This window comes from Exophiala aquamarina (genome assembly GCF_000709125.1).
Source record: "Exophiala aquamarina CBS 119918 chromosome Unknown aczIA-supercont1.7, whole genome shotgun sequence".
In the NCBI taxonomy this organism is placed as follows: Eukaryota; Fungi; Ascomycota; class Eurotiomycetes; order Chaetothyriales; family Herpotrichiellaceae; genus Exophiala; species Exophiala aquamarina.
In genome coordinates this window covers 1794090-1817221 of record NW_013550581.1, presented here as the reverse complement: position 1 = coordinate 1817221, position 23132 = coordinate 1794090, and the positions used below count along the sequence as shown (strand labels likewise).

Here is a 23132-nt window from a genome sequence, read left to right as displayed (position 1 = left end):
TGTATCTTACCTTCAAGGAAGATATTGAGGGGACACTGGTTTTCTAATAGTCTTTGTAAAGATTTAGTACAATCTGCTGAAGTCTGTCTTTCTTTCTCGTTCTACTGTGATGGCCCAGGTGTGCGAGGTAGGGACTGAAGATAGAAAACCATGGGGACTTCGGACTGGATTTAAATCGCCTTAAGCGAAGTACAGCTCCTCACCCTCATTAACCACATCAATTCGTACGAAATCTGGCTTTGTCAACCGTAGATCGAATGATGGTTCTCTGGCTGGACGGACGAATACCTAGCGTTACGAAATCTCGCAACGCCTTCCTAGCTTTGGGTAGGGCGAGACAACTCACATTCTCCGACTGATGTGGTTGAATAGCTAGGGTCATTGTTCGTGCGTCCTGAGCAGACTACTGGAGCAATCGGCAAACACCTATGTCGTATAGTCCTTGAGTCACAGATCGCTGAGCTGCGGGACGACAACTAGACCATATTTCAAAGGAGTAAGCGAAGCGGGCCTCAGTGCTCTCGAGACTCAACAGAAGTACCTCGGCAGGTGGGAATGCCTTGGTATCGTCACCGCTCCCCCTGTACCAAATTCGCGAAGCTCTCAAGAAGTTCCTATCCGCTTCAGACCGCGTAAATCCCTTCCGTCGTGAAATTCTAGGCGACTATTACCCAAGCGCAAGATGTTTCATTCGAACTATCTGTGAGGACGCTGAAGTGGTCTTATGTACAAGCCCTTATGTTGTCTGGTCATCTGCTTGAGTCTGAGGAAGAGCAATGGACAGGCGAGCGCCATGCGACAAGCAAGTGACATCCCTGATACGCCATTGGTGCCACTACCGGAAAACGCATCTTCTGTACATACTCCGCTGCATGTTTCCTTGAAGAGGAGAGAGGTCAGGGTAAATGATACCACCACCTTCTGTACGGAGTACAGAAAGATCGAGCCTGCCCCTCAGAGATCGGCGTACTGAGCTTTTCGCCTGGGCGCGACTTGCTCAAACCCCCGCAACCCCACAACCCCGCAATCCCGCAATCCCAACCTGCCCTTCCCCCCGTCTTTGCTATTACCGAGCCAGATCAGAAGAAATGTTGTTCGACGAAAGAATGACTCGCTAATCCTTTCGGACCATTCAGGACAGCTGCGATTAGTGTCGAGAATCTGTGGAACACAGAGTATCAGCCCCGCCATAGTCTGGTCTCTTTATGGAGGTCATCAATTTGGTCCAAAGGCCTCTGTTGTTCCTCTCTCTGTTCTTCCATTATTAGTATCATCATCGTCTTCGGAGATATTGGGGCCATCTTCCTCTCGGGGATTGCTTTTGGTCGGAATGGATAATCTGGCTCCTTCACTGGGCACAAGACACACATGCATTCGAGGTGGCTGGCAAAGGTGGGAGAATTTGACAAGACCACTTGCATGATTGTCATTGGCCGATTGCCACCCTGCATGTATCAGCCGCAGTCCAGACCCTGTGGTATACCATCGAGATTTGACCTTCACAGCCTGACTGCGCATTCTACAACATGCCTTCGTTCGCCCATCCGGGGCCTTTTTAATGGCCTCAGATACAGGGAGCTTGAAAGTCCCATAATTCATGCCTCCTGCTGACAGTAGGTCGGAGCTCGATTGCAACCACTGGCCTTTTCGGCATTACTAACTCGCCGTCTGAATCCGCTAAATTCTTGGACAACGCCTCCTCTATTGATTGAGGGTACCAAGTGGAATGGGTCTGTGCTGTTTCTAAAGAGCTGACGGCCGCCCGAGCGATGGTGGATGAAGAACATAACTAATAGACGCGACAAATGCTGCAGGACAACAATAGCTACGTGCTGGGGTAGATCCACGGTCACAATATGGGGATTGCATAATTACTCTCAGGCGTGTATGGCACATTCTCAGCGGCGACAGTTGCGAACAACATGTTGAGGACTTTCACGGGTATCCTTTTCAGTCTCATCCGAGATTCGTGCAGGCCAGACCGGTGTAGGATTGCCATACTAATAATGTAGAAACAGAGAAATCGGCCAGTCATGACAGATGGAAATGGGAATTCCTAAAGTGGTTTGGGCACACCCTCACCGCTGTCAGGCGCATAACCATAGCTTGTGATGGGAAGGGGACATGGTCATTCCTAAGACGGTCCGGGGGACTCGTCAGACTATTATATAGTATCCTAAGTACGCACTAGACTAGCGCCTGGGCACTCTCAGGTCCGCTTCGGATAGCGTTCGAATAGCTCTCGGAGCTAGTTCGGATGCGTCGAAGCGATATAGTAGACCACGGCTTTACAATCGCTTGGCATCGCTAAGCACAAGCTGTTTTACTTCCAAGATCGGAATTTCCGATCTACAGAACCATTTAACAGGTTTCTCGGACTAAGGGTTAGCGCTAGTGGGATTAGCATGCTGCCTAATTTAGTATGGGACTACTTCTGGCGCCGTGGCCTACGTCATGGGCATCGCCTTGCCAAGAGAACAGGCCTACTAGCGTCCTCTACGGCAAAAGTATTCGCCGCACGTGATGTTGACTAAAGTTGAGAAGATATTGAATATCACGTGATGAGAACTTACCCCCATGGTCGCGTCCGTCACGGCACTAAGCCTAACTGTCAATTGATCGACATCTCACCTTGTACCAACCAGAGCCATTGACGGCACCCATCCGTCATCGTGTCATGGGAGGTCATCCATCAGGATTCTGAAACCGGTTTTTGGAACACCATCCAGCCTTGCTGCCAGAGGCCACCATGCACACTTCCTGCTTGATTGGTTGTTTCACCACCACACAATCCAATACACCCTTTTCTGGCTTGATGTCTTTTTCCATTAAGCTCAGAAGGGGGCTATGCTTAGCTTGAGGTAGGGGATGCAAGATGACATCGTTGTTGCATTGGGCGGCATCAGAATCCCATGGAAATGAGAGAAAGCCACCATGGCCTTTGTGCTTTCCTTGAAACCACTCCATGGCCAGGGTCCAAAGGTAGGAGGAGACAGCAAGACGGAACCAAGTTCCCACGTCCTCAATAAAGGTATATATTCAGCCTTCGATCATCACCAAGACCCGTCTTTCTCTTCTCTATCCACAATCAACCCAGCATTCCCACCCAAAAAGGCAAAATATCCATTTATCCAACAGCAACCTCTCCAATAGCCATATCTCAAACACCCCACATACACTCCTCCAAAATGAACTCCATCAGAAACGCCGGCAACTGGATCTCCCAGAAGACCCAAGGCCATGCCCATCAAGCCAGCAAGGAGACCAACAAACAGTGAGTTTCCCATCTTCCCGACCGCTCCCTCCCTCCCTCCCTTCGAATCGAAAATCTAACGTATCATCAGAATAGCCAAAGACCCCAACGTCCGCACATCGACCCGCGTGCGCGCGGCCGGCAACGCCATGAAGGACGCCGTCAACGAGGGCACGCACAAGCGCCAGGGTGACGTCCACAAGCACGCCGCGAAGCATAACTACTAGTCGCCTCAGCGGCGATACCGGCGCTGGAGACGCAGGCGTCATTGCAGGGCCTGATCTGTTGGGTCGGCCCGTCTGATCCTTGCGGCCTCGGAATGATGGAAGAGATGGAGATGAAGTGATGCTTCTCTTTGTAAACCGAGAGAAAGACTTTTCACACGTTGTTGGTGCTGTCGATTCCCGATCCTCGATCAACCATTATGACTCGAGAGATCACCTGGGACGGCTGACATTCTTGTACTATTATTACTGCTAATGCTACCATCACCTTTTGAGCGACGCTTGGTTAGCGGTCTTTTGTGACGATGGAATGAAGAATGATACCCTGAGTTAGAGAAATCAATCCTATTGGAAAGTGAAAGTTTTTTTTCACTCCCACTGCGTTTCAACCCCACATCTGGCTGTGCATTTTCTTCGGTCATCCTGGATTCTTAAGGCCTTTACAATATCCGAGACTCTGAAATGCCAATTTTCCCCTTTGCAGAATGTCATGTAAATCCCTTGCCTCTGTGGAGCTCCCGGCCTAGTACGATGGATGTGAGAATGGTCCTTCCTCTTCAGTCGGGCACATGGCCAGGGTAAAATGTCTGACAGACATTTCACCCTGGCCATACAGATATCACTGTAAGCGTACCGCGTACCGTGCTGGGAAGAACGAGGATGTTGCGTTTCGGACTAAGACCAGGATGCTATTCTCTTCGTGGTCCCTCGAAGGATGTTACTGTTGTAATGGTCTTGTTTCTTTTCTTTTTGTGGGTTTTAAAAAGACATATATACAAATCCTCCTGGGATCCGCTGCGTACCACCGTGCATGGCAGATCCTCCACTTCATGTGTTCTTCAGTCTACGCTTCCATCTACAAGCTGCCTCCGCATAGAACCTCGCACTGACTGTCAGCCTTGGAGGGCCTCAACGTCTCACCCCAGTCTCCGAAAGCATTCACATGCACATAACCCTCTCTTACTTCGTCTTGATATGCTTCAGCGTGCCGGGCTCATGCAAGAACATATTGGCATAGGCCTTCGGCACAAACCGCCGCGCCTGCGGCTCCTGCACGTACCACTCATACCCTTGCTTCTCAGCGAAAGCGATAGCCTCTTCCTTGGACTTGAACTGCACCCTGGTGCCTTGCATGACATCCGCCGATGACTGCCATCCCATCAGGGGGTTCTCCCATCTGTGGCCCTTCCCCAGTATGTCCCAGTCCATCCGCCACGCGTGTGAGCCCCATGTTCCAGACTGTGTTGCAGGTTTTGTGGGTTGATAGATTCTGGAGATTGTCGGGTGTTAGTCCCTCTTTGGTCTCACGATGCGTCTTCGAGTCTCGCCTGATCAAGGCCGAGGAAGCTCCAAGATATTTCTCATACCTGACTGTTCTCGCCTGCAGATCCACCGGTGCGCCAGAGAGTACGGCCGCGGGCGTCATGCCGCCGGGCTCGCTGCCGTTCAACACCCGCTTGGGCACGGGGGAATATGTGGACGTTCCGTGGTCAACGGTCGCTGTATAATCCGGCTGGTGGTCCTGGTGGTATCTCTCAACTCCAGCTCCTGGCTCTGGCTTGTGGGCGATCTCGACGAGGCTCGCCTGGTCCTCGGTCGCTTGCATAGCTGCCACGTCGGGGACGACTTTTGGGTCAGGTTCGCCGAGGCGGCAGGCAGGCGTCCTGGAGAGGCATCGTGATGTCGATGAGCGGGATATCTGTGGGATGGTTCTGCAGAGCCGCAGGGAGTTCGGCGAGCGGAGGTACGACATGGTTGTGATCTGATCTGAGGCTCTTGTTGATGGCAAGCAAGGAGCAGCGAATTGCGGACGGGCGCACTTGCGGTTTAGGGTTGATACTGCTGCTGCAGCTGCTGGATGCCAAGCTCGGGGGCCGCTCAGCCCAAATACGGATAGAAACTGCCGCCGCTCTTGACGCTATCTACTAGGGAAGGTGTTCCGAGTGTTTCTCTAACCCAATTCTGTCAACGACCTCCAACGCTGCAACCTGCGAATAATGTGAATGAGCAGCTTCCATTCTACAAATGCAATGAATATACAGATGGGACAGTATTCCACCTCTCCTCAAATCCCTGCATGGCACAGCTTCGCGAAATCAATGAAAAATGGCCTCGATCACTATGGTTTTGAATCATTTGTATTAGTGCTCATAGTGTTGGAGACAGTCTCTGCAGCTTGTGAATTTTGCAATTTTCGATTCCATGGTTCCCGATTACTATTGTAAATTGTTCAGCGTGTGGCGGATAAGTAATCTATATTCCCAGACATGGTGTTCTTGGGTTCGCCAAAGCTATCACATTCTCTATGATACACTGTACGTCTATTCACCAACGTGTTGTTTTGACCTCTAATGCCACGGAATAGCAGCTATGGCTTCAATCTCGATGGAGAAGTTTCCAGGCAATCTGCCGACTTGTATAGCTGTTCTGGCGGGCTTGGGGTTGGGCAACATCTCGCCGTAAACCTCGTTCATTGCAGAATAGTCAGACATGTTCGCCAAGTATACGGTAGTCTTGAGTACGTAGTCCCAAGAGGTGCCGGCTTCCTCCAAGATCACTGCAAGCTTGTTGATTACTGAGCGCTGTGGTTCAAATAAGTCAGTAAGCATATTGTTTGAAACCCTCATGAAGCCAGAGGGCCCGAGAAGCATCGGCTTACAGTTTCATTGGCAATGCCAGTACCAATGGCGGTGGCATTGGGCACCGTTCCTGCTGTGTAGACGAGGCCCTTGGCCGCAGCACCTCCAGCTATGAATGTTGTTAGCAGAACTCAACATGTGTTAATGCCTGGGTTCCCCACAAAGGATACTTGACTGTGAACCGAGGTAGGTTACAGTCTCGTTTAGCTCATGGCGCTTCTCAACCGGAACTCCAGTCACACAGGCGATGATTGCGACAAGTGCCGCTATGGCATATTTGAACAACATGTTGGCTTGGCAATAACGCGGAAAGCTAGGAGTATGTGGCCGTTTGAAGAAGAACTTTCGATGGGATTTCGCTGTCGTACCTCGAGTAAACAAGACTAAATGAACATGAAAATCACTGCCTTTATACGCTCAATGCAGACCAAGGCTTGCCGGCCCTCGAGATGTCGTCCAAGGCCTTGGTAGACCTACCTCTCGGATCCTGCCTGCTGTATTACTCTCCGATGTAACTATGCTCAGGGTCTAAGAATCGATGACCAGCCATGTTTACTTGAGAAGAAGTCGTTATCTTTGCGATTCCGCTAGACTTTGGTGTTTCTGATGCAAAATGCATCGTGTGCCAAGCTGATGGTCAGGAACCCCAGGCACCGGGCACCTTGTCGGTCAATTAGGCCATTCGCTTTGGTTATGGTGAGGCCACTTCCTTGACCAATATTGCATAGCACCTGCTTTCAATGGTGTAGTCGCCAAGGTGCCAGAGGACATCCGTCCAAGTGAAGCATGCACATCCGCGATGGGTCATAGATAAGAGAGAGAAAGCGCACTTCTCCGGTAACTTACCTCGGAACCTTTTCAAGATATTGAAGAGTGAGTCAACTAGTGGAGAGAAAGGTCGTGGCTGTGTTATGACAAGCTTAGAAATCATGTTCTAGACAGTACTTGCGTCCCAGTTTTCGTGTGGTGAATGAGTGGACCGGCGGTACGACTGTGGAGGTGGTGCTAAAATGCCTGACCTACCTTGAATGTTGCCGATTTAGGCAAGTCGACTTCTTGCGAAGGCACGGATTCGTCTATCAGCGATGATAGCTAATTAAGAGAACAAATCGGCAAAGAGAAAGGAATTTATCGGGAATACGCCAAGCCCTTTTTCTCCGAATCACCCGGTTCCATGGTATCGAACGCCTAGGTATATAATATGTCTTGCATATGGGGTAACCACGTGCGAAGCAGAACAACATCAATGGTATTACTGAGCATGCGGCTGTACACTGTCGCTATGGGGGGTGGCATGGAAAAGTTGCTTTCGAAGCGACGAGGCGAAGAAAGGAACTGGAATCGCATAGACCCATCACCTCAATTGAGACATTACTTTGTGTTAGGAATGAGTGCATCGTTGCTGATATAGACTAGTTTCTGTCAAACTAGGAACCTGTATGATCCCGGCTTTGCTGCTTGATGGAGTGCGTCGTCTGTAGCATGAAATTGCACCCTTGATGCAGATTGATCTAGGGCACAGAGGTTAAAATCTGTGGACAGAACCTGGAAGTCATCAAGGGCGCATCCGAGAGTCGAAGGGCGCTTTGCTTGGTAATGGCTATGCAACAGGTTGGTTGCGGGGGTGGAGTCTGATAGGAACTTCTGATGGCAAACTTGTTGTGCATAGTTGGTGTCAAGGGAAACATCGTTGAACAGCGGCCGGCTCAACCTGATGGTGGTGCTTGATGGATTTCTTCGGCTTGGCAGCGATAAGGAACGTAGACCACATATTTCCAGAATTAGGCTGCTCTTTACGGTACTGATTTGCATAAAATTCGCTTCCAGTTATCATTGTCAATCGCGCGCTTCCATTCGATGAAAGACCGGAGTGTCGGCTCAACTGGTATCACTATCAGATTTTGCAATTGCGGACTATCCCACCAGATGCTGGACCGAAAGGAAGCTCAGTAAGTTAGAGAAAAACCTCGCAAGATGCGGACCTTCAAGGCGGGAGGCAGAGGCGATGTACATAAGATCCGTCTTCGCCCCGTATTGGGGGAAATCTTCTTCTTTGATCGAGCATTGCCTTTGAAGAATAGTGCTCCAGGGACGACTCACCCGTGAGATTCGCGGACCTCAGCCATGAGAGCAGGGATTTCATTCGTCGTTGCAGGCTTGTCCCTACTCAGGATAGCCTCAGCAAGTCCACTTCCCAATGGCGCAGATATTGTTCGATTCAAGGGTCCATTCAACGTCGAATCGAATTCGGTTCATAATATTCATGTCGAGTGCGCTGATGCAGCATGGGAAGGACATCTCTCCATAAGTTATGGCCGGTGTGATATGGAGGAGGTTGAAAATCGACACCATCATGTCGGCGAAACATTTGTCAAACGAGAGGCCTTCCCAGATCGCTTTATCTGGGTGACTCCTGCCGAAGTCATCCACAATGGCTGTCTGCATGCCTATTCAGGCTCGACATTGGTTGGCCGCTCTGCCCCAATTGCCGTCTCCAGGCCCCGACGCAAACGGCAGACGATCTCTGAAGTGGCAGACACAGAAGGGCCCTGGTTCGATGGTGTTAGCTTCATGGAATCGACCGGGATCTCGACGACCATGGTCGCTGAGTCCAAGGCAAAGGAGATTGCCATCATCGGCGGGGGAATGTCAGGAGCCTTCACGGCTCTCTTGCTCCAGTCGGTTGGCGTGGAAAACTGGCACATTATTGAGTCCTCCCAACGGATTGGAGGCCGTATTCGCACCAAATACTTGAATGGCACAAAGCCCGAGGATTATCAATATCAGGAGATGGGGCCAATGAGGTTCCCTGTGTCAGTCCGCTACTCTGATACGAATGAAACTCTTGATATCCAAGACCACAAACTCGTCTTTGAACTTGCCAGCTTCGTTAACAAGCTCAATGGAAATGACTCTGCCCTTGAGGTTAAATTCATTCCCTGGATTCAATCATCACCGAACGTGCCTGCGAATTCCAGAGGGTATCGACTACCTGATGGGCGCATCCCAAGCGCTGCCCAGCTCCGAGCAAACTCGTCAGTGGCAGGTCCAGCGCCACAGTACTTCGACGAGGAGGCCGCCGACGCTGCAGAGCAAGCATTCGAGGAGTTTCTTAATGTGACCGCCGATAAATTACGTGCAGCCGGACAAAATGTGTACAAAGCACATAAGCAAGCCGTTGAGGATGGCCTCTTTCGATGGTCGGAGGCGGCTTATCTGAAATATCAGCTTGGTTTAGATGCCAACCTCACCGACTTCCTTGCTGGGTCTGACAACTCCCCTCTTTGGGGAGAAATCTATGACAACAATTACTTCGCCGCGACAACGTGGCGTACAATTGACAAAGGTCTGAGTAGCCTTCCGCGGGCAATCACTCCACTTGTTCAGAATAAGACAACATTCGGTCGGAAAGTTGTGGGCTTGACTTGGAATGAAGAGACGAACAAGGTTGGAGTTAAATGGCGAGGAGATGCCTTTGCTCAACTGCCCGAGGTCGAAGAGTTTGACTATGCTGTTGTTGCTGTTCCTTTCTCGAAAGTCCGCCTGTGGCGCAATCCGAGCTATTCATCCTTGTTGTCCAGAGCGATAAACACACTGAACTACCAGCAGAGTTGTAAGGTTGCATTGCATTATAAGACACGCTTCTGGGAGCATCTTTCCCCTCCGATCATTGGTGGTTGCGGTAGTACTGACATTCCTGGTATGTTCTTGTTTGCCCATGGTCGAATTCTTTTACTGATAGTACTCCAGGCATTGGATCGGTATGTTATCCAGCATACAATATCAACGGCACCGGACCCGGTGTAATCCTCGCATCGTATCAATCCGGCACAGGAGCTCGGTCCGTGGCGGCTCTTTCTGAAGAGGATCACATCGCGCTCGTCCAGAGGGCCATGGTTGAGGTCCATGGTTCGATAGCCAGCGAGCAATATACTGGAAACTATGACAGGCAGTGCTGGGAGAACGATGAACATACTGCCGGCGCCTGGGCTTCGCCAACGCTTGATAGCCAACCGCTGTATCTTCCTGCTTACTATAAGACCGAGTTCAACACCATTTTTGTTGGCGAGCACACTAGTTACACCCATGCCTGGATCTTCTCTGCCCTAGATTCTGCATTGAGGGGTACCACGCAATTGCTATTGGAGCTAGGTTTGGTAGATGAGGCCAAAGAGATTGTCAATACTTGGATGGCTCGGTGGATTACGGTCTGATTGATAGGTTCAGAGGCAAGTCGGGAATTCACGGAGCCTCAATAGAAGAATTAAACTGAATGAAAAGTATCCACCATATTGTAGATCAAAGGATTAAGTAGCATCATACTACTACTAGAGTCAGAATATCATTGCGTGGTGGACCAATGGAAGACAGAGCGTGAGAAGCACTTATCTACCTGAGGTATGCGGTATTTCACTAACACTGAAATTCCTTCAAGAGTCAATACTATTAGCGTCAATTCAAGACTCCTGTCATTTCGTATACCTTAGGTCGACTTCACCAGAGCCAGTCCGGCACATTCGGTTACTAGGACACCCCAAACTAGCCCCGCTGGAGTGAACCCCGTACTATTATTTATCTGCAAATGGCACACCACAAATTGATTCTGGTGGAGCCAATTCTGTCCTTTCGTCATCTTTACACCTCCGATTAGTCATACATCTTCAGCTCAGACCAAATCTGGAAAGAAGGACGGGTCAGGCCTTGCACAATAGCCAGTAAAGCCGTGCGACGATATGTTCTTGTCTGTCATAAAGCCTGCGGCGCTGAGGTTACGTGCTAGAACACGATGATGCCGAGCTCCCGGAAAGTAAATATTGCTCGGATGTCCGACCAACTATTCCGGATCGCACTATGGCTATGCGGTTGTTGGAATAGGGACAGGATCATTTCCAGGCGACACCGGTGATGGGAACGATGGCAGAGACCACGGGAATTAGACTGAATATAGCATAGATGTAGCAAACACCACGGGGGAGATCGCATGAGCCGCATCGATCTGACGGCGCGATATGATGAACACAGAGAAAGTACATGGAAATCACATATTGTGTGAGTAGCGGAACGAGTATCAACACTCCACAGATCATCACAGACAGTCTGAAGACCCAACTCCAAGAGGCTTAGTAACTAAGCCATAGAAGATAAATGAGGTTTTCGCACCGTATCACTTCGTGCCTATAGCGGACAGGCTGGCATAGGCAGTGTAATCGTAGGTATCGCTACGGTAGGATCTCCTGTGGTATGTCCGCCCCCTCTGAAAACAGCGCTCGCATCTAGTATTTTGGGCCATCAAATTTGACAAGCACCCAGCGAAGGGCCAGTCAGACTCTAAGTACCTATGAAGGGATGCCGCGAAGGAAAGAAAGCTCATCTGACTGCGCAATTCAATCGTCAGGATCAGCGAAAAGTGGGGAGAGAAGCTAGTCCCTTCAGCATTCCAGTCTTTACCCCGCCCAAGGTTATATATAAGAGAGGTTATCACTCAGGCGAGTGTTTAGGTAGACGAGAGTGATAATTCTGGGACGTAAGAACTCATGGTACGAACCAAGACTTTGCTTGGATCTTATACGTTCGTTTCTGGAAATTGACTTTTGCATCTCGCTTCGGCCGCCATACATTTCAGCCAATGCGAAGAACTCCAAGCAACCGGTGAACGCTTGTTCGCATGTGGCTCGGATGGCCATGCATTGAGGCTAATAGATACAGGCCAATCGTACTCTTCGTCACCGTCTTGCAACTGTCTCATTATCTACAATGCTGCACTGGAACTTGAAGACATCTGACTGCTGGCTTTCTCGTCTGAAATTGTACACTCGGCTGGAAATAATGGAGATAGGCTTAGCCATTGCGGGTGTTTTACCACTCGCTCAAGAATTGCACAAGATGGGTAAGAAGTACTACAAGTCTTTTCGCAGAGCACCCGCTGAGGCGCGGCGCTTTGGCAGCCTAGTCGAGGATGTCTCCGACACGCTGGCTTTGTTCTGCAAGACTGCCAGCGAAATGAAAGAAAGGAACATTCCACTGGCAAAGGACAAGAAGGCGACAAGAGCGGTCAGAAGGCTGAGGAAGATGCTGAAGGCGAGTATCCAGGAAATCCGAAGCACATTCGAAATATTGAGTGTCGTCGGGAATCACGAGTATCCATGGATTGAGCGAAGTCTGGCACGCTTTAGATGGGTAACTGGAGACGAGCGAGATGCAAGGTTGCTGATTGTCAATCTCAACACCACGAAGTTGGATATTACTGTACTCTTGACAGTTTTCAGTGTCAACATCCAGCTAAAGATTGCCAAAGAGTTGGAAGAACGGAAGGAACCAATGCCGGAATATCTGATTCAGGAGCTGTGAGCGTCACCCAGAATTTGACAGTTCCAATCTGCTGATATTTTGATAGCATGCTATTGAAGCAACGGTCCAAAATCCTCAAACGTAGATACAAAGAGGTGGTCAAGGAGCGAGACGCGTTAGTAGCAGCCAGAGCCCCAATCGCAAGCAATCGAACCCATTTCATGTCTTTGAGCCAGTCTTTTGGACAGGAAGTCCATGAATTCGCTCAGGAGCATATGCCTGCCGCTGAGGTGATTTTAGAAGGGATCGTACGAGATCATGAATTTGCCTCTTCAACTGAAACGACAGCAGAAAGCTCAAATTCAGGTAATATTCCCCCGAGGCAAAGGGAGGCAAGGTCTTATGGCAGCATATTCAGTGACGTTACCCTTGCAGGCGCGATAAGAGACCAAGAAGAGTATGGACCCGATAGCGCTTCTTCTGTGAGCTTTCTCTCCACGAGGGCCGTTCTAGGAGTGACAGAGTGGCGAAATCCGCTACGTTCGGGCGGTCCACGGTCCGAATGAAGAAATGCTCTAGAGAAACCGTCGTCCTTTCCTACCAGAGTCCCACTATACAAGCCGCTCATCTAGCTTAAGGGATCTGACAAAGCCTCCAGTGTCTTGATCGATGCTCCATTCGGCTATGACTACTATTGGTGCCGGTTCCCCGGAAAAACAGGATATGATACTTAAAGGCTAGGGTGGGATTGTGCAACAACAATCAGTACCATGAAAGCATGGACTGGAATGCCCATGCAAGGGCTGTACTGCAAAAGGAAAAGGAGGTGGGAGAAACTGGGCGAAGAATTGGACGACGAATGAGTCATGTCGTGTAGTAGAAAGAGACCTTGTACAGTAGCTAAAGTTTGTGGGCGGTTGTTCCCGGCGTTATAATGGTGGGGCGGACCAAGGCAGCATTAACTAGCGGTTGAGCAGAAACTTAGTCTCGACTTCCTATCTAGTCTGAGTGCCTGGATTCTGATAATCTTCATCTAACAGACTGTCAAAGCGATATTGGGTGAAGGATGGACCGCTCTCTACTTTCCAAAAATATGGCATTGCGCACCAGTTGCTGGCATTGTGGTAAATCATTCCCCTGTCCAGGTCTCTACGAGCCACGCTTAGGTAGACTATCTGTATTGTGTAAGGATGGAAGTAGAACTATCGAATCTGCTTTTATCGTTGCCGAGTATTGTCTCTCTGTCAGCCCTCGGTCTATATTGAACTTGTAAAAGAGCCCAAAAACGATGAACGCATGATCGCCGTTGACAACCATGGCCGGCTATATACAAACATAGCATTATTACACGTAATAAAGCCCCTGGCGATACTCCCTTTATTGGATGCATAGCCAACAACAACGAAGGCATTGTTCCATATCACCAATGTTTAATTCTATGAGCCTGATCCATTCCTTTCCCTATGCCCACGTCAAGTACTCGCTGGAGTATACACTCAACCCAACCACATACAGCTAAAAGAAAATACGTTCCTACAGGTGCAATGACCAAAAGTTGAATGCTCCTTTTGGTGTTCTCTGGAAGTATAGTGACGTCCCGCGCCCTTGAAATCAGTGCCAACTCCCCTTCATGCGCCTTTCTCAAATGACTAGGCCATACTGTCCCGCAGCAAGACCAAATTTGATTGATTTCCAGACCCAATGCTACCCGACCGGAAGTGGACAGTGTTTTTCATTGCCGAGATATCTGCTAGATCGCAAAGCGACTGCGTGCTCTGAGAGCGGCACCATAGTACCAAAGCGCCCAGATGCCGGCAACTCCGCCACACAATAAGCCAGCTAGCAAGCTGATACCTGGACCAATGCCTAGATTGACATAGAGTGGATGACCATAAATTATGGAGCCAGCGGCTAATGCTGAGCGGCAGAAATCGTTTGCAGCAAACAGTGACGCCGCGTAACGAGGGTATGTGAGTGGCAGATACATAAAGATGCATTGTAGTCTGAGATGAAGAAGAGATTAGCTTTTTGCTCATAGTGGTAAATGAAAGAGCGACACTTACAAAATGAAGGCGCCAATTGCAAATATGGTCAAGCCGATGATACTAACGATCCAGTGGATGGATTCCCTAGAAGTCCAGCCAAACCAGAACATGCCTGCTGGAAGCAGCATTGAGGCGAACAGTGCCGGGACAAGGCGGTGTTCTTGAGGGCGAAGCCCATTCTTTCTGATATCGGGCTCGAGGTAGAAATAGACGTAGCTACAGTAGATAGCACTACCAATTATGCAGCCGACGATGATGCAGACGAAGACCACTCCAAGCTGTCCAATGTTAAATCCATAGATCCCAATGTACACGAGAGGGAATGCTTCGAAATAGGAGTAGTAAATGCCATATATGAGCGATGTGTATACATTGGTGAAGAAAACGGCGGGGTCGCGCAGGAAAATTTCAGCTGGCTTGATCATCTGGTCTGCAATGATCTTTCCTAGGGTGGTGTTGCCTTGGTCGATCTCGCTCTGGCTTCTCAGATCGTCGCGCCCTGTCAGCTTGCGCAATCGTTTAGCGCGTCGGAGCAGGATATTCGCGGCGGATGTTTCCGGCATTGAAATGAACATGAAGATGAAGACGGGCCCGGACATCCAGAGGGCCTCCCAGAGACTCCATCGCCAGCCCTTGGCCATAACAGCAAAGCCCGACAATAGAGGTCCGAGTGCGGGAGCACAGAACGCCGATGCAACCCATGCGGTCAGAGCGTAGGGAAGCTTGAGTAGACCATACTATCAGAAAGGTAAGTAAAAAAAGTCTCAAATGTGAGAGACTTAGACTCCATGAAAGTGAAGACTCACCATATCTTGCATCGTCGCTCCCCCTGTGGCGAGCGCGGGACTACCCATGAACCCCGTTAGGAATCGAAGAACTAGAAGTGATGCGTAGCTGTCTGCTAATGCAGTGGGAATGCAAAGAATAACGAAGAGCCCAAAACTTATGATATACGGCAGGTTTCGCCCAACAACGGGGATCTCAGAGAGTGGAGAAAAGATCTTGGACTCAGGTTAGTAATCGTTGACGTTTGCTAGAAGGCGCAGAATTTTACCATCGGGCCTAAACCGTAGCCGATGACATATATACTCAACCCCATGCTTCCTTCGGCGTAGCTCACACCGAATCGTCTCATGACTCCTTCTTGGGAAGGAGTGTAGATGGCGCTGGCACAGTAAACAACGAATGTGTACAGGAATATCTGCAAGCCAACGAAAGCTTTTTTCCAGCTGTTCCAATTCTGAGGGTTGGCTGGATCGTCTGTTGTGTACCAGTCTACAAGAACGATTTCATCTGGAGTCTTCTGCGGCATGATGACCCTGCTCTGTTCCCGCTGTAGGCTTTCGGACTGCTCGATCTCGAATCGTTCTGGTGACCAGGGCGCTGTTTGCTCGCGTGTCAGCGAACGGGACGTGGTTTGTGTCTTTTCGAGGCCGGAATTGGCTTCTATAGATTGGATCGTGGAAGCGTTCGAAATTCCTGTTGGGTACGAATGGATAGGGGGCTTAGCAGATTCGTCGAGGGGTTGTTCTTTGGCAGAGCTCGATTCGTCTGGAGCTTCGGGTGTGGTTTCAAGGTCAGCATCCTTTTCAGTGGTCTCTGCGCTCTCCCAAGGAATCCGAAAGCCGGGCTCATCCTCTGGGTAAGCGAATAATTTGCCCTTGGAAATCCAGTAGATGAGTTGGCCCAGGGGAGCCTCTTGGATGATGGACATATTGTGAACAATGTCTTGACAAAGTGTGGCCACAGGTTTGATCCTTGCTTTTTTGTGATGGATGTAATGTGAGCATGTCCGAGGCATTTATACGCTCTTGTGCTCCCCATCCTTTCCATTATCTTCTCTTTACTGCGTCTCCGTTCGTTCGAAAGGAAGAGTGGTAAGGCATGAGATTGATGACTAACCATGAAATCAATAAAAGGTACACCCAACAACTCACCTCCTGATTCGCCCAAATTTGACTAGGATCTCTCTGCATTAGTGTCGTTACCCGAAGCAGGAAGATGTCGGTCTCGCCAGGAAGTCGACCGGATCCGTTGAGCATGATTTTGAAGCCAAGAATTACCTAAGGTGTTGGTCATCCGCTCAGTCACTCCAGCCCACTAGGAAGACATGGATGGGGGCCTTACAAATTTCAATGTCATGGCTAGGCTCCAACTTCCAAGAGCATGGTCTCTCTAAATGGGCCGCCATACCCCTGGTGGTCGGAATGAAATGATTCAGCAGGCGAACAACCACCACGGATGATTTCCACACAACTGGCTTTCAGGCGATTGCCATTTTTGAGTCGAGGGATCGTTTGTTCAGCAATTTCGTCGCATGCAATTAACAGCCCTTCTTTTCCGCGGACAGGGCAGCCAACAAACCTTGCTTCTCGCGCGTATGATACCGAGAACAGCTGCCCTAGAAGAGAGAGGAAAGTAGCTCTAAGCCCGACTACGCACTTAATTAATGGGGCTAAGAGTCTCCTCACACTCATCAGGCTACTGTCAGCCTTGCCCCCGCCGGAGAGCACGCGCAACCACGTACATAAATGGTTTGTCATTCATCAACGTGCTATTCCTTTTTGATTGATGGCAGATATGAGGGGACGAAGAGGCACTTGAGAATATCGGCCGTGAGATTGCAAAGTTATAGAAAACTAGGCGTATTTATCTGTCCCAGCGACGGAACCTGCGAGCAGTGATTCCTCACTCACCCTCTTCTCAAGCCTCAAAATACCAGACAATCACAAATTCTTCGCTACGAGGTCTGGGATCTCAGGAATCCTCACTACAATGAGCAGCAACAACCCCCGGGATATTGTGTTCCTGCCCGCGTTAACAACGAACCGTTCTGTGAGGCAGAAAGAATTGATCAAATCCGGAGTGCGGGCACACACAGCGAGACTCATACATCAGCGACGCAAGGCGAGGCAGCAGCGGGAGGAGTCAATACAACCACTGACTCTCAATGTTTTACCTGCCTCTACGGAATTGTATGAGAATCTGCTCGAGAGAAGCAAGATGGGCTTGAGTATTGCGGGCTCATCAGATCCGTTCCAGTCATTTCCAATAGAAATCACCCCTGAAATCAACCACATCATTACATTGGCGAGGGATGTCCTTCTGCCAAATCTCTATATACCTTCGTTTGTCAGGCGGTTGTCTTTTGGGGTCTCCAAAGACATTTCATTCAGTCGTGCGCAATTCTCAATCGCTGGATCTGCTGTGTCGGCCGATTTGAATCAATTTAAGAATGCCAATAAGGGAGTGGCTGCGGCATGGTTAAGTGGCCACATTGGCTTCTTAGCAAAACTTGGATATCAATTGGAAGAGCATGATATATCTCTTCTTGAACTGAAACTAAGGCAGACAAGCTTACGACTACTTCGGGGAAATCTTCTGAGTCACCCTGGAGAAGATCAAAACAATCTGTCTCTGGCAATCCAACACATCATGCTGCTTTTCCAGTCAGACTGCAAACGAAGAGACTCAGAAGCTGCCTCAATTCATGGACCCATCCTCATAGGCCTCCTTGAAAAGCTCAAAGATAATACCAATATCATACAGCACCTTATTGTGATGATGTTTGGCTACGCTGAGCTTGCTGCCAATACTTTGGGAAGGCCAGTGATAACGCTCAACTTCGAGATGATGAAAAGATTGACCGATTTTTGGGCATCAGCTTCATCACTAGTGCAAATTACTGATGTCCGCTATCGAGACGTCCATCCAAGCATTGACAATCCAATTCTTCGCACAATTTTCACAAGACTACGAGCTTGCCTAGTGATTGCTGAGACACCATTACCAGTCACGGATACAGCACAAAAGGCTCGCGGTCTGGCAGTCTACTCTTGGATCGCAACAGAAACGTTCAACGATATGTGTGTTCTACTAAACCTGTACCATGATCTCATGGAAGGACAGTATGAAAATAAGACATCAGGAGAGTGCCTTACCGAGGCCTGCATTGCGCTCACCCTTTTGCATACTCTCCGCAAATGCATCCACGAAGCAGAAATGGACGGCAAAGACTTACGGGATACCTCACCCGTGATCATGCCACGATTAAGAAAACACCTGGAAAGCGCTATTGAGACTTTAATCTCAAGAGAATGTGCACACTATGCGCAAGTGTATCTTTGGATGTTCTCTGTGGGTGCTCAAAATGAGCAACGAGATAGATTAGGGAGCGAAAACGAGGAACCCAAGGAATCTTCTTTGGGATGGTTTAATGATATGCTGGCCGATCAAGCACAATACTTGAACATAACGACCTGGCATGAGGCAAGGACAATTCTCGAGTGTTTTGTCCACGACAGACACCAAATTCCCGATGGAAATATCTGGTTTGAGCAGTCTATTAATCGGCGGCAAACTGACATAAGAATGGAGAAGATCGATGTTACTGTATAGCTCCTGGACCAGTTGATCAAGTGGACTCACAAGGTTGAGATCAGAGAGCAGACTCGCACAAGGATAAGGAGTGGCAACCGTATGCGGCGGCGGCGGCGGCGGCGTACTTGAAGGGATTGTTATCGGCCGTTCCAGTACAAGAAGGGATCTCCGTACCTCTTGTAGCGATGGTTGGTGAAATTCCAGTGAGTCATCCACCAAGATAACCCATTCAACAAAAACCAAAGATAGGATGTTGTGATATCCGTCTTGGGGTGGAGTTCAAGTAGCCAAAAGTGGCTGACCTATTCTAGAAAATGAAAAAGGTTTGGACCTCGTCGACGCTCTAGATATGGGCGAAGGTCTCTTCATTAGCCGAAAGGGACAACTGAAAGAGATGGGCTCATTTCTCGAGCCCCATCAGATTCGAAATGGCTCAACACGACCCTACAAGCATGGGAATGACTACAACGACACAACGTTCTATGCCATAACCCTCGATCCATTTACAGTCCCCAGCTTCGATATCCCACTCCCTATACCATCGCCACTGCTTTCCCTGGCCGTCCGGCCTGCGGAAATTCTCGATTCGGATATCATTATTGGAACAATCCGTGATCTAACTTCGTGAGGCCCATGAAATGTCCTGCTAGTTGCACGGGTAGGCAGGCACCAAGCAAGTCCGATTCCGCACTTTGTCTAGCTAAAAGGGGAAGATCTACTATCTAGGTACCATATTTATGGGACAGCGCCACATATCCATCTCACCAATTCTTGAACTTCGCCGATAGACTTTGCGTTTTTTCACATCTTCGCACGTCTTCTTGCCTTGACATACGTCGGTACTCTCTTCGGTAGCACCTCAATCATCTGCTCCAGCCATTTCCTCGTCGTAGCCGGATCAATCACACTGTCGATTTCAGTCGCCATAGCCATATTGAGTGCCTTACCTTCGCTGTACATGACATCGATCATCTCCTGCTCCCTTTTCTTCCTCTCTTCAAGATCGTTGATAGCTTCTAACTCCTTCTTGTAAGCAAGCCTCACAGCGCCTTCGATACCCATGCCCCCAAAGACGGCACTCGGCCATGCCACGCACATGCTGTTATTCAAGCTTCCACCACCGAGCATCGCTTGTGCGCCCAGCCCGAAGCCGTTTCGTAGTACGACTCCTAGGACGCGACCGCCGAGAAGAGTAAATTCTTGGGAGTTGCCGAACCAGTCACCGAAGCAGCGGTATGTGCTTCCGGTACCTTGAGCTTCATTCGAACGCTCGAAGTCGGGGCCGACCATGAACCCAGGGGTATCGCAGAGGCTGAGGAGATGCATGCCGCCGAGGCGGGTGAGCAGACGGAGAAGGCGGTTGACTTTTGCTCCAGATGCGACGTCGATAGCGCCGCCTAGCGGAGATGAGGAGTTGGAAGCCATGATTGCGACTGCGTGGCCGTTGATGCGGCCAAAGCCTGTGAGCACAGAGAGACCCCACTCGGGACAGAACTCGATGAAGCTATCGTCGTCCAGAAAAAGGTTGATGACACGACGAACATCGTAGGCTCGGCGACGAGATGACAGTGGCGGCACTGCGGTGCGTAGGAGAAGAGGATCCGACGTGTAAGGACTCTTCGCAGGTGGCAGCTGAGGATGTGTGAACAGAGCAAGGATCTTGCGGACAAGCGGCGCAGCTTCGACCTCGGTGTCCACAAGTACATCAATGCCACCTGAGCGCATATGGACATCGACGGGACCGATATGCTCGTGCTCGAATCGGCCAAGGCCACCGCCCTCAATCATTGCTTGGCCGCCCATGCCAATTGTGGTGGACTTCCCCAGCGGCGCATCTGTTGATCCGCCTCTTGTAGCTATGATAATGTCGCAGGTTCCCAAGAATGCAGCGTTGCCCGCAAAACAGTATCCATTCACTACTGCAACAGAAGGTATCCCTCTTGCCTTGATCTCGCCCATCAAAGCGAATGATGGCGTCTTTAGGCCCGCCATGCCCAAGTGATCGGTATCACCTGGTCTTCCGCCGCCTCCTTCCGCGTACAACACCAGTGGCGCAGGATGATCAATGATTGATTGGAAGATGCGGTCTAACTTCTGATGATGGAAGTGTCCTTGCGTCCCGGCAAGTACGAGGTAGTCGCCAATGACAACTGCGACGGGGTGAGAGTCTATCTTCGCCCAGCCCACGATGATACCATCTCCACTTGTTCGAGCAATGAGATGGGACATGGGGTACCTTTTCCTCTGTGCCGCAACCACGAGGTCTCCATATTCAATGAATGAATCTTTGTCTACGAGTAAGTCGAGATTTTCCCGGCCCGTAAGGTATCCGTTTGCATGGCGCTTGGCCACGTCCTCTTCGCGGCCAGCGTATCGTAGAAAGGCTTGACGCTCGTTCAGCTCCGTCAACTCCGGACGCAGCTTCTCTGGACTCTCAGTCTCGGCTAGGTCGTGTGTATTGGTAGATGAGTTGTCGCCATCCGAGCTGGTGAAGATAAGAGGATCGCCGGCAGTTACTTGCTGTCCTTGCGTGACGGCCACTTTCACCACGACACCATTGTAGGCGCTCCGGACAGAATGTTCCATCTTCATGGCCTCGAGAACGAGCAATTCTTGGCCAGCAGTGATCTTGTCGCCTCCGCTCACTTTGATGGAAAGGACAACCCCTGTGACAAGTGCAGGCAGCTCTTCAGAGCCTGCAGGTCGCTCAGATTTAGCCCCATCCTCCCTTAGCGAGGTAGCTTCTTCGGAGATGCGGTCACCTTTAGCCCGCAACACCTCTTCGAACTGCTGCGTGGCGCGGTACAACGTCTCGAAGTTCTCCTCGATGGTCAAAATGTTGCACTTGCCCTCTTGCACGGTCTGGAAATCCAGCAAAGCCATTAGGAACGCCTGATTCGTCCTGCATCCCACAATCCTTGTTTTGTCGATGACCCAACGAGCCAGCCGCAGTGCGGATTCATACGAAGATGAGGTGGCAATGAGTTTAGCCAAAAGGCTGTCAAACAAAGGGCTCACAGCATACTGCCGGCCTCCTTCAAGAGCTGTTTCGACTCGCACGCCTGCTCCTGTAGGGAAATGTCCTTGTCGGATAATCCCTGCTTCAGGTTGCGCGGTGCCATCTTGCCTGAAGCTTTCGGCGTTGATGCGTAGCTGTATGGACGTAAGCCGAGGTGGTGGGGGCTCCCGGGTTATGTGCAGGTCAGCCAGAGTTCGTCCCAAAGCGACCTGAAGCTGTAAATCCACTAGATCAATGCCATTGATCTGCTCGGTGATGGTGTGCTCGACCTGTATCCTGGGATTCGCCTCCATGAAATAATAGTCTTCGGTTGCCGCATCGACCAGGAACTCGATTGTGGCGAGACTTCGCAGCTTGACTGCTTTTCCTAGTTTCATCGCAGCTTCGATGATGGCTCGCCTAAGCCGTGGGGTGATGGAATGCGAAGGCGCAATCTCTACGACTTTCTGGTTTCTGCGCTGAAGCGAGCATTCTCTTTCCCAGAAATGGCACACTTCACCAGTTCCGTCTCCTAGAAGCTGGACTTCAATGTGTTTAGCCCCGTGCAGATATCGCTCCGCGAACAAGCTTTCATTGCCGAAGGATGCATGTGCCTCTCGCTGACAAGCTTCATAAGCTAAGCGAATGGCTTGCTCATCCGTATTGTCATCAATGATGCGGATGCCGCGCCCTCCCCCGCCAGCTGCGGCCTTCAGAATGACTTTGCTGGCTGGGCCCAGGCTCTTTCCAAACGACAGTACATCCGTGATGGAAGAACCTCGATCGAGTGCAGTCTTCGTGCCATCTAGAACCGGTATACCTGCACCTACCGCCAATGACCTCGCGCTCATCTTGTTTCCAAGTTGTGCCAACTGCTCGCTCGACGGTCCGATGAACATGATGCCTTCATCCTCGCAAAGCCTCACTAACCCAGCGTCTTCGGACAAGAAACCATAGCCCGGTGCGATACCCCAGCACCCTTCTTTCTTCGCAATGCTGACAATATTGGCCGCGTCCAGATATGCACGTGGACCTTCTCCTGGGAGCGCCACTGATGCAGTTGCGAGACGCACGTGGGTCGCCTCCTTCTCAGAGGGAGTGAACAGAGCTACTGTGTGGATGTTTGAGTAGAGTGAGTATGTTCTGATAAGACGGCATGCTATCTCGGATCGATTGGCTATAAGAATCTTGATGGGTTGAGAGGAGGACATCCTTGAAGCAACCTACCAACGCGGCCACCTACTGGAGAGCGATAGCCGGGCGTGTGTCACGCACATTGATGAATTGTCTGTCTCGTTTTCTAGG

The 23132-nt window shown here is 50.1% G+C and overlaps 8 protein-coding genes across 8 annotated transcripts; 4 read left to right on the top strand and 4 right to left on the bottom strand.

Moving 5' to 3' along the window:
* Window positions 1–3188: 3188 nt before the first annotated feature.
* On the top strand, window positions 3189–3480 carry A1O9_08590 (uncharacterized protein; the record flags this gene model as incomplete). The annotated part of the gene is made up of 2 exons (XM_013402975.1): window positions 3189–3274; window positions 3345–3480. The coding sequence occupies 2 exons, from the start codon at window positions 3189–3191 to the stop codon at window positions 3478–3480; spliced, it is 222 nt and encodes a 73-aa protein (XP_013258429.1).
* Window positions 3481–4437: 957 nt separating this feature from the next.
* Window positions 4438–5230, bottom strand: A1O9_08589 (NADH dehydrogenase (ubiquinone) Fe-S protein 4; the record flags this gene model as incomplete). Its single annotated transcript, XM_013402974.1, has 2 exons — window positions 4438–4747; window positions 4845–5230. 2 exons carry the CDS (start codon window positions 5228–5230, stop codon window positions 4438–4440), a joined length of 696 nt encoding a protein of 231 aa, XP_013258428.1.
* Window positions 5231–5825: 595 nt separating this feature from the next.
* On the bottom strand, window positions 5826–6404 carry A1O9_08588 (uncharacterized protein; the record flags this gene model as incomplete). The annotated part of the gene is made up of 3 exons (XM_013402973.1): window positions 5826–6059; window positions 6137–6225; window positions 6278–6404. 3 exons carry the CDS (start codon window positions 6402–6404, stop codon window positions 5826–5828), a joined length of 450 nt encoding a protein of 149 aa, XP_013258427.1.
* Window positions 6405–8240: 1836 nt separating this feature from the next.
* Window positions 8241–10330, top strand: A1O9_08587 (uncharacterized protein; the record flags this gene model as incomplete). Its single annotated transcript, XM_013402972.1, has 2 exons — window positions 8241–9816; window positions 9867–10330. The coding sequence occupies 2 exons, from the start codon at window positions 8241–8243 to the stop codon at window positions 10328–10330; spliced, it is 2040 nt and encodes a 679-aa protein (XP_013258426.1).
* A 1612-nt stretch (window positions 10331–11942) lies between these two features.
* Window positions 11943–12970, top strand: A1O9_08586 (uncharacterized protein; the record flags this gene model as incomplete). The annotated part of the gene is made up of 2 exons (XM_013402971.1): window positions 11943–12460; window positions 12511–12970. The coding sequence occupies 2 exons, from the start codon at window positions 11943–11945 to the stop codon at window positions 12968–12970; spliced, it is 978 nt and encodes a 325-aa protein (XP_013258425.1).
* A 1184-nt stretch (window positions 12971–14154) lies between these two features.
* On the bottom strand, window positions 14155–16163 carry A1O9_08585 (uncharacterized protein; the record flags this gene model as incomplete). Its single annotated transcript, XM_013402970.1, has 4 exons — window positions 14155–14407; window positions 14468–15186; window positions 15256–15450; window positions 15504–16163. 4 exons carry the CDS (start codon window positions 16161–16163, stop codon window positions 14155–14157), a joined length of 1827 nt encoding a protein of 608 aa, XP_013258424.1.
* Window positions 16164–17224: 1061 nt separating this feature from the next.
* On the top strand, window positions 17225–19457 carry A1O9_08584 (uncharacterized protein; the record flags this gene model as incomplete). The annotated part of the gene is made up of 3 exons (XM_013402969.1): window positions 17225–18841; window positions 18892–19021; window positions 19141–19457. 3 exons carry the CDS (start codon window positions 17225–17227, stop codon window positions 19455–19457), a joined length of 2064 nt encoding a protein of 687 aa, XP_013258423.1.
* Window positions 19458–19630: 173 nt separating this feature from the next.
* Window positions 19631–23038, bottom strand: A1O9_08583 (uncharacterized protein; the record flags this gene model as incomplete). The annotated part of the gene is made up of 1 exon (XM_013402968.1): window positions 19631–23038. One exon carries the CDS (start codon window positions 23036–23038, stop codon window positions 19631–19633), a length of 3408 nt encoding a protein of 1135 aa, XP_013258422.1.
* Between the last annotated feature and the right edge of the window lie 94 nt (window positions 23039–23132).